This window comes from Nothobranchius furzeri, chromosome 5, assembly GCF_043380555.1.
Source record: "Nothobranchius furzeri strain GRZ-AD chromosome 5, NfurGRZ-RIMD1, whole genome shotgun sequence".
NCBI classification, from domain to species: Eukaryota; Metazoa; Chordata; class Actinopteri; order Cyprinodontiformes; family Nothobranchiidae; genus Nothobranchius; species Nothobranchius furzeri.
In genome coordinates, this window is record NC_091745.1 from 71,901,086 (window position 1) to 71,910,935 (window position 9,850).

Genomic DNA, 9,850 nt, shown 5'->3' on the forward strand with positions numbered 1-9,850 from the left:
AACCTAGTCTCCGAGTCCGGATCGGGAAGTAAAGCCCAAGTCCCGATCGTCTGAAACCACGTGATCGGGGCCGATTTCCGATCATGTGATCGGATCGGGACATCCCTAGTCAAGGCGCCTTGCCTTGCGAGGCGATGTCTTGCGAGGCCAGGCGCCTTGCTTGCAAGGACACTGTTCTTCCTTGGTCAGAGAAAACGGTTAAATGGAACAGACTTGAATTACGTGACCGCGGCTTCCACAGCAGTCACGTAACATCACGTGACATGGGAGATAATGTTATATTTTATACGTATTAGTTTCAATATAAATGTATAACGAGCTTTTACTTTTTAAATTGCATATTTGTTTATTAAATAAAAAATATAAGCGAGTTACTACCCGCTAGCCACCAAAGCTGCAACTACTAAGCAACTAACCAACCATTGATAACTTCTTTGGATCTAAAAGAAACATTTTAAATTAGCTGACTTACTTAAAAACTTGAAAACTGTCCCCAAAGTAGCTGCCGGCTTCTGATCCGCCATCATTTTGAAAATACTGAGGTGTATTGTGGGTAATTTTTGACCAAGGCTAGGCTACAAGACACCTCTTGCTCAGCTAGCTAAACGGCTAACAAACGGAGAACACACGCCTCGGTAGAACATGGACATTGGAACCGATTGGAACACGTCTTGGCGGCTCCCGAAGACGTATCTCCTAGGCAACCGGGGCGGGGCCAAGACATCAAGGCAAGGTTCCTTGGCATTGAGAAACACCCAGTGACTTGACCTGAAAAACCTCCTGCATACCCATGTAATCGTGTAACTTTCTTGATCTTTTTAGCATTTTTCACCATTTTACGTTGTACCCTGGTTTCTCACTGAAGGCATCAGTGGTGCAGAACGGCACTGCTTCAAATAGAATCTGTTATATTCTGTGGACTGTTTCAAAACCAGCAGCGACACAGCAGTTTCCAGGGGCGTTCCAGAATTGTCACATTGCTTCCGCAAAAAATAGGATCGGGTACTATTTTGCCGCGAGCCGCTTCTGGGATGTGTCAATTTCCGCAGTTAACACAGGGCTAGACAGGAAGTCACACACTGTTTCAGTGTAAAATCACCAGTAATTTTCAAAGTAAAAGTACTGCAGCGATGCAATTTCAACTATAAGAAGCTTACGTGTGACCCATCGGCTTATTTACTTCCGGCATCGTTCCAGTGCCGTCCACTGTAGGAGGTCATCAGAAGAAGAGCGTCTGGGAAGCTAAACTCCCAGTAAATTAGATACACATGGGTCAAACGTGGCAGTAAAGATTCAAACTCAACAGTAGGCATGTGTACTTGCAAGAATTTGGTGGAACGATAAATATAATACAGGAGAGACGATACGAGATACTAAACTGCAGACAATATTTGCGGTTTTCAAAACTTAATTGAATAGGAAACTCAGACAAAACACTTCCAAGACCAAGATCCAGTGTTATTGTGAGATTTCGTAGTTCCGTCAGAATTAAGGCGGTAAACCTGCTGCCACCTAGTGGTAGGAGTTTGAATTGCACCACAAAAAACAAATGCAGTAAAATGTTTGCCTAGGTTATACATCTTAGTATTTTTACTCATGTCTGTTGTTGATTTTAATTTGTTCTTTACATGCTTATGTTTATTCTTATCCCCTGCCTTGTGTTGTCATTTTAGGTATGAATGTTTTTCAGAGCTTTGTTTGAAGGCGCTATAGAAAGTGTATTATTATGTTTTAAATATTGATTCAGTATTTTAACAAAATATATCTAAATTTCAGTATACTGATATTTTTTACATCACTACTCAATTGTTAAAAAAGGTTGCAATACTTAAACTGTATTTGTTACCCGTGCCTAAGATTTTGTTGTGTATTCCTTGTAAAACAGTTGGCTGTTATAATTTATTCATATTATGAGATTTCTGTTTGAGATGAAGTGTTACAGAGATGCTGCAACACTCGTTTAGTTACCGGAGGCGTTATTTAATCTGTTTATGCTCTCACTTCTACTTCCTTGATCAGTGTGGTTTTATGGATCGGGGACCTGAACTACAGAATTAGTGACCTTGAGGTGGACAGCGTGAAAGAGCTGATCATCAAAAAGGATTTTAAGACGTTGCACAAAAATGATCAGGTGGTTTCCCTTTTCATTCTGGTTTAATAGTCGTGTGTGTTTATTTGTCCTTGTGAGTGGTGATGTTCATGAGCCACGTGTGATCCTCAGCTCAAGAGACAGATCGATGAAGAGGCTGTGTTCAACGGCTTTGAGGAAGGAGCGATTGATTTTCAGCCCACCTACAAATACGACACCAACTCTGACGACTGGGACACGAGGTAACGCCGCCTGCAAATGCAGCAATTTTATTTTTACTAAAAATATTTGTTGTGGGGTTTAAAATCAATGTTTATTTGATTGAGGGATAAAAGTGGCATTTGGGGGGGGGACTATTAAATTCACCCCAGAAATGTTTCTCTTTTAAAAGCATTTCATTCCATCTTATATAAAATATTCATCCGAGTTTTCAGTCAAAGGTTTTTCATTCTACTCAGACGGGCTCTAATCTGTATCAGCTGAGCGGTCACAAATTAACAATTCAAACTTTGAATTCAGTAACAAAAACCGTTTGAGATGATTGTTTATTGGTTCTTCTGCGTTTAGTGAAAAATGTCGCATCCCTGCGTGGTGCGACCGCATCCTGTGGAAAGGGAAGAACATAAAGCAGCGACATTACCGGAGTCACATGGATCTGAGGACCAGTGACCACAAACCTGTCAGCTCTTTGCTCGTCATTGGGGTAAATCCTTTATTTTCTTCACTTGTTCCGTGTTTAACTACGTTTTTGTTGATTCTCTTACCTGAAAATGATTTATTTCTCATCACATAACAGATTTCTGTTTACTTTCTGCTGACGTCTTTTGTTTGTGTTGCTTCAGATCAAGAGGATAAACAATGTAACCTATAAGAAGACCTTTGAAGAGATTGTTCGGAATATAGACAAAATGGAAAATGAGTGTATTCCATCTGTAACCTTATCAAAGCGAGAGGTATGGTTCCCCATCTCGTAGTCTGGAGCGTAACAGGAAGCGTGTGTAGGCCTGTTTTCACTGGGGCATGTACTTAGAGAAGGCTCAGCAGAGACGCTGGGCGGGACTCATGGTGATTGGTTGTACAGGGGTCGCCAAACATCTGGAATTTGTAAAATTGGAAGAGTTGCTGTTGAAGCAACTTATTGAAATAAAATAAAAAAGAAGCATTAATGTGGCTTAAAAATTGTTGCACTCTAGTGCAGAAAAATGTGGCAGAAAAGTTCCCACAACACAAATGTTTGGTGACTTGTGATCTACAGAGAGTCGTAAACACTTGCTTTTCTTTGGTCATTGAACGCTGTTTTTTAAATCGCCCTCCCCGTCTCCTCAATAGATTAAATTGCGGCGTACCTGGACCAAAATGAACTCTTTTAAACTCGGACCACACTGCGTTTTTCTACCGTCCTACACAAATGCCTCATCGTGACCAGAATCGTGACAAAGCAACTGACTATGAGGATGATTATGAAGTCTCTGGCCATCCATTGTCACCGGCTCTGCGACAGCTTATTGAACACGCTCATGACCAAAGTCGGCCTCAAACGGTCTTCAAGCACTGCTTGAAAACCTACAACTCCCGTCTGCAATCGACCAATGGAAATACACCCAGGGATTGACGCAAATCGCTAGTGACAGGAGTACAATACGAGAGTAGAATTAGCACCAGTGGAAGCTACACGCAAGAACAAGCTAACCACTCTTTTTTTTTTTTTTTTGGAGGTCAGGTTTGGAGACTAATAAAAAAAATGTTAACGGCAGCACATTTTCCTGTTTTCAGCATTGTGGTTTGGGTTAGCTGTTGGCTTTCAGTGACGTATGCTTTCTGGGGGGTGCACTTGTGACGTAACGTGTCCTGCTGGAGCGAGACATTGTGCAGATTGGGTCGTTGAAATCTTCGACCGTACAGTGTGATGTGAGCAATCCTCTGCGACAGCTGACAAACTCGCAGTGCGGTCTGGGCTTTAATGTCTGTGGACGCCCTTTGGCCCTGATCTATGACGTCACTCGCAGCCGAGACAGTCGCAATATACTGACGTCTTAGCAAAGTCCTGAAAGAGCCCATTTGGTATGAAGGCACGACGAGAGGACTGAGCTCTCATATTTTCCCGTCACCTTCCCCTCGTCCAGAAATGTCCTGGAACTCTTATAGTGGAAACGCGGCTATCTACCTTCCCATTGGGCCCTTTTAATATAATTTGTTCAAACTGTCTCAAATGTTGTATTGATAATACCGATATTTAGAGGATACAATAAGATCACCTTTTAATCCTTTTTCCTGATTCTGTTTCCTCTCAGTTCCATTTCAAGGACGTGAAGTTCATGGAACACCAGGCAGAGACGTTAAAGCTGTTTAACGATGGGCAGGTCCCGTGTCAATTCGAGTTTATCCGGAAGCCAAATGAGGCCACGTACTCCAAACCTTGGCTCACAGCCAACCCCCCCAAAGGCTTCATCGCTCAGCGTGAGAAACGTGAACAGTCCTCAGCTCTGAGCTGACTGTGATTGTTTAACCAAGATTTCAGTTCGACTTTTCTTGTCTTAAAAACAGAAATTTTGTTCCAACAGCTTCATGACGGTGAGTTTAAACAGCCATCACCCCCTAATTCTGAGCGTTTGAATTGTCCAGGTGGTTCTGCCGACATTGATCTGGAGGTTTTTGTAAACCGCACAACAGCACCAGATCTCAACTGTGGCAAGCAAGTGATTGAAGACATCCTGGTGCTCCATCTAGAGCGGGGCAAAGACTATTTCATCTCCGTAACTGGGAACTATCTGCCAAGCTGTTACGGTTCCTCTATTTATTCTTTGTGTCACATGAGGGAACCCATTCGAGACATGCCACAAGAAACTCTACTTCAGCTTGTGAGTGCGGTTTTCTCCATTTGTTGCCGTCTCAAATAGCATTTTTTGAGTGTTGTGTGTTTTAATTAAACTGTCTCTTTTTGCCATATTTGTGCTCAACATCAGGCTGAGAAGTCTGCAGCTGACTTTGCAGAATCTACTGAAAAGCCTCTTGACATTCCTAAAGAACTTTGGATGATGGTGGATCATTTGTTTCGCAATGCAGTCAAACAAGTAAGAAATGTGGTGATGATGCTCCATCAGTGGTTCCGGATCAATAAAACCAGTCCTTCTGCCATTTCAGTGAATTAATACTGAATATTTGCTGGCAATACAAAGCTGTAGTGAATTACGGCGTTTATTGTTGAGCATATTTTTTGTATGTTAGAATAATAAAGAAACAGAGGAAAAAAATACTTTTAAAATATATAACAATATTTTTTTTAAATAAAACTTTAATGTAAAAAGTTGCCAAATTTAAATGTTACTGTTCTACTTTATTTAGATATTTTTATTTAAAAACTTAACAGCTTGAGCATTAAATGTTTTTTTTATTGAAAACGTTGCTTGTATTAGCCTGGCAAGCCAGACTAAACAAATATATATACAGGTCCTTCTCAAAAAATTTGCACATTATGATAAAGTTCATTATTGTTTGTAATGTACTGATAAACATTAGACTTTCATATAATATTAGATCCATTACACACAACTGAAGTAGTTCAAGCCTTTTATTGTTTCTAATATTGATGATTTTGGCGTACAGCTCATGAAAACCCAAATTTCTTATCTAAAAAAATTTTGCATATTTCATCAGACCAATAAAAGAAATGTGTTTTTAATACAAAAGAAGTCAACCTTCAAATAATTATGTTCAGTTATGCACTCAATACTTGGTCGGGAATCCTGTTGCAGGAATGACTGCTTCAGTGCGGCGTGGCATGGAGGCGATCAGCCTGTGGCAGTGCTGAGGTGTCATGGAGGCCCAGGATGCTTCGATAGCAGCCTTAAGCTCCTCCAGAGTGTTGGTTCTTGCGTCTCTCAACTTTCTCTTCACAGTATCCCACAGATTCTCTATGGGGTTCAGGTCAGGAGAGTTGGCAGGCCAATTGAGCACAGTAATACCATGGTCAGTAAACCATTTACCAGTGGTTTTGGCACTGTGAGCAGGTGCCAGGTCGTGCTGAAAAATGAAATCTTCATCTCCATAAAGCTTTTCAGCAGATGGAAGCATGAAGTGCTCCAAAATCTCATGATAGCTAGCTGCATTGACCCTGCCCTTGATAAAACACGGTAGACCAACACCAGCAGCTGACATGGCACCCCAGACCATCACTGACTGTGGGGTAATTGACACAGGACTTCAGGCATTTTGGCATTCCCCTCTGCCAAGTCTTCCTCCAGACTCTGGCACCTTGATTTCTGAATGACATGCAAAATTTGCTTTCATCCGAAAAAAGTACTTTGGACCACTGAGCAACAGTCCAGTGCTGCTTCTCTGTAGCCCAGGTCAGGCGCTTCTGCCGCTGTTTCTGGTTCAAAAGTGGCTTGACCTGGGGAATGTGGCACCTGTAGCCCATTTCCTGCACACGCCTGTACACGGTGGCTCTGGATGTTTCTGCTCCAGACTCAGTCCACTGCTTCCGCAGGTCGCCCAAGGTCTGGAATCGGTCCTTCTCCATAATCGTCCTCAGAGTCCGGTCACCTCTTCTCGTTGTGCAGCGTTTTCTGCCACACTTTTTCCTTCCCACAGACTTCCCACTGAGGTGCCTTGCTACAGCACTTTGGGAACAGCCTATTCATTAAGAAATTTCTTTCTGTGTCTTACCCTCTTGCTTGAGGGTGTCAATGATGGCCTTCTGGACAGCAGTCAGGTCGGCAGTCCTACCCATGATTGCGGTTTTGAGTAATGAACCAGGCTGGGAGTTTTTAAAAGCCTCAGGAATCTTTTGCAGGTGTTTAGCGTTAATTAGTTGATTCAGATGATTAGGTTAATAACTCGTTTAGAGAACCTTTTCATGATATGCTAATTTTTTGAGATAGGAATCTTGGGTTTTCATGAGCTGTATGCCAAAATCATCAATATTAGAAACAATAAAAGGCTTGAACTACTTCAGTTGTGTGTAATGAATCTAATATATATGAAAGTCTAATGTTTATCAGTACATTACAGGAAATAATTAACTTTATCACAATATGCTAATTTTTTTAGCAGGATCTGTAATTTAGTCTGGCAACGCTTCATTGACGGTTCTCGTTGTTGGGGGGGGGGGGGGGGTGTTCTACCATTGTTTTTCAAACGATGTCCACATGCTACTGGACAATGAACAACGTGACGTGCTCACTGCGAAGGATGTCAGTAAACAAGGCAGTCTGCTGTTGAAGAAGGGGAAAAAACATCCTTTTTCTAAATAAAGGACTTAAATGCAGCTATCTGCTCTTGATTCTATCAAAGCCCAAGTCCAATAGTTCAAAACTGATATAAAAGCCATTTCAAACGAGCTGTTGCCATATTGTTTCACTTTGTCGCATCATCCCGCCCACCAGACGAATAGAAGGCCCTGATTGGCCCACAAAGCCGATAGAGCACTGTGATTGGCCCACCATTGTTGACCTGTCACAGCACTGTATCAGTTTGAAATCACTATAGAGAGCTGTGATTGGCCAGCCAGAATGCTGCTAGGGGCTGCGGAGGTTCCAGTGGATCGTTCCTACACCAAACTTTGCAAAGCAAGAATTTGGTGTAGTTCACTAGGCTGCACTTGTATTATTTTCTTATGGCTTTTCTCTTTAAAGCAGAAATCAAGATTTTTTTACTCAGATGGCACCATCTAAAGGTGGAAAGATTTTTTGCACTTTTTGCCACTTTTTTTCTTCCGTGATTATGGCAACGTCTCTTATGTGAGCTTACACTCTTACCCCATGTTCACACTGGGGGCATCAGCAGCGTAGAACGATAGCGGGACGTTTTTCAAGGCGCTTCACTCCACACGGCATTTCTGACATCCTCGCTGGACTCACAAAATCACCAAATCCCTCGAGACTTTATCCACCATTAAAACAAAAAGAAGAAAAAGGAGATCACGTCTATGAAGAAAAACATGCTGCCAACGTGGACCCGGGGTTAGCCGGCCAACAGAACCAAAACACATTGTTTTACAATTATATATGTTGTTTATTCTTATAAATATATATTATGAAGACTTACTCGTCCACAACAAATGTCGCCAACTGCACCAGTCTAGGTACTTTCGAATGTCTAACGCAATTGGCCAATGCTAAATGGTGCTCAGTTCAAATTGTATGGGACTCTACGGGACTGGGGTGGGCTTAACAAAAAAAAAAAGTGAGATATTTCCTCCATTATCACAGTACAGGGTAAGACTATCACTTTTACAGATTTCTAAGACATGATGCATCATTTCTGAAAGAGGAAAAAGTCCGGAAAGCTGCTTTTAAGGAATAAAAAGTTGTGATTTTTTGTTTTGTGTTTACAGGAAGACTTATTTCAACAGCCAGGTCTTCGAAGTGAATTTGCTGAAATAAGGAATTGTCTTGATTCAGGGATGCCAGATTCCCTCCGTATCCTTCAACACTTCTCCATTATAACAAACAATGAAAACGGATCACTTAGCAATATTTCAGGAAGTTGCAACAATTGGTTCTTGCATTGTTCAGTTGTTGTTCAGACTCCCAATTTTTCTGTTTTAACTTTGAATGAAAACAGAGCAGCAGCTGATGTTTTGAAACCGCCAGACTGTGTCTGCCTTGACTTTGTGCAAACCTGCAGCGGGCAGTAACCACTCAGTAGCAGAAGCCTTGCTGCTCTTCCTCGACGCCCTCCCCGAGCCCGTGGTTCCATTCTCCATTTACCCGCAGTGCCTCGAATGCTGCTCCAACCCCAGCCAGTGTGAGAAAGTAAGGAAATCAGCCTGGATGGATTTACTGGAATTTTTTGCAACACAAGAAATTATCATTTCAAATAACTGTTTTGTGAATATGGTTGTGTTTTTTCTTCAGATTATTTCCATGCTACCTCAGTGCCATAAAAACGTGTTCAACTATTTAGCTGCCTTTCTTCGTGAATTGTTGAAGAATTCAGCTAGCAATCGATTAGATGTCAGCATTCTGGGTAAGATGATTGAAAAAAAAAAGGTTGCTCTGGCTTATTTCCTGTTCGTTTCCCAGTTTTAGACTTGTGTCAGCATGTTGTAGCCTGGCAAGCCAGACTAAATAAATGTATTATTTAAACTTTGCAAAGCAAGAATTTGATCTAGTTCACTAGGCTAAGCATGTTGAGCAAGAGTAGTGAAACTGACAAACATGAAAGTAGAAATAAAAATATATAAGTTATGCATATTTGGCCAAATATTTCGGCACATTTCTAAACCTCTACAGTATTAATATTAAATGTCTGTCCGTGCACAGCCACCATTTTTGCCTCCTTGATTCTGAGGTCACCTTCGAAACAGGATCTTGCAGAAAAGAGGAAGACTCAAGAGTTCTTTCAGCATTTCCTGAACCACGGCTCTTCGTAGATGGAGTAATGAAGACGAACACTAAAATCCACAAAGCCCAGTATTTGACGAGAACTGTAACCATGTAATTGTGTAATGTCTTAATTGTGAGATAATTTGATATTAGTTCACAAACATTTTTATTTACTTGATCATGCACAGAGTGTTGTATGTTATTGAGCACATGTAGAAGCTGAACATTTAAATGTTTGTGAATTTTATTTAAAGAATAAATTCTATTAGAATGTTTTTATAGAAAATCTGTCAGAAAAAGATTTGTCAATATTTTTTTTATAAATTTACTCATATTAAACGTTTAAACCCCTCAGTCTCATGAATAATTTTAACAATGTAATGCCTTTGGTGTTTAATATTGTTTTAGTCCTATTATAAATATTGGTATTTTT

The 9,850-nt window shown here is 41.0% G+C and overlaps 1 protein-coding gene across 3 annotated transcripts in view; it reads left to right on the top strand.

Moving 5' to 3' along the window:
• inpp5b (inositol polyphosphate-5-phosphatase B) overlaps window positions 1-9,768 on the top strand; it is a 34,475-nt gene extending 24,707 nt beyond the window's left edge. For all 3 annotated transcript variants that reach the window (XM_015950088.3, XM_015950089.3, XM_015950090.3), the window contains 11 exons: window positions 2,020-2,131; window positions 2,222-2,331; window positions 2,657-2,792; window positions 2,932-3,042; window positions 4,381-4,546; window positions 4,712-4,947; window positions 5,053-5,160; window positions 8,424-8,508; window positions 8,717-8,844; window positions 8,947-9,058; window positions 9,355-9,768. In XM_015950088.3, the coding sequence (XP_015805574.2) occupies window positions 2,020-2,131; window positions 2,222-2,331; window positions 2,657-2,792; window positions 2,932-3,042; window positions 4,381-4,546; window positions 4,712-4,947; window positions 5,053-5,160; window positions 8,424-8,508; window positions 8,717-8,844; window positions 8,947-9,058; window positions 9,355-9,464 (1,414 nt within the window). In that variant the 3' untranslated portion in view covers window positions 9,465-9,768. The remainder of the gene's footprint in view (window positions 1-2,019; window positions 2,132-2,221; window positions 2,332-2,656; window positions 2,793-2,931; window positions 3,043-4,380; window positions 4,547-4,711; window positions 4,948-5,052; window positions 5,161-8,423; window positions 8,509-8,716; window positions 8,845-8,946; window positions 9,059-9,354) is intronic.
• The last annotated feature ends 82 nt before the right edge of the window (window positions 9,769-9,850 follow it).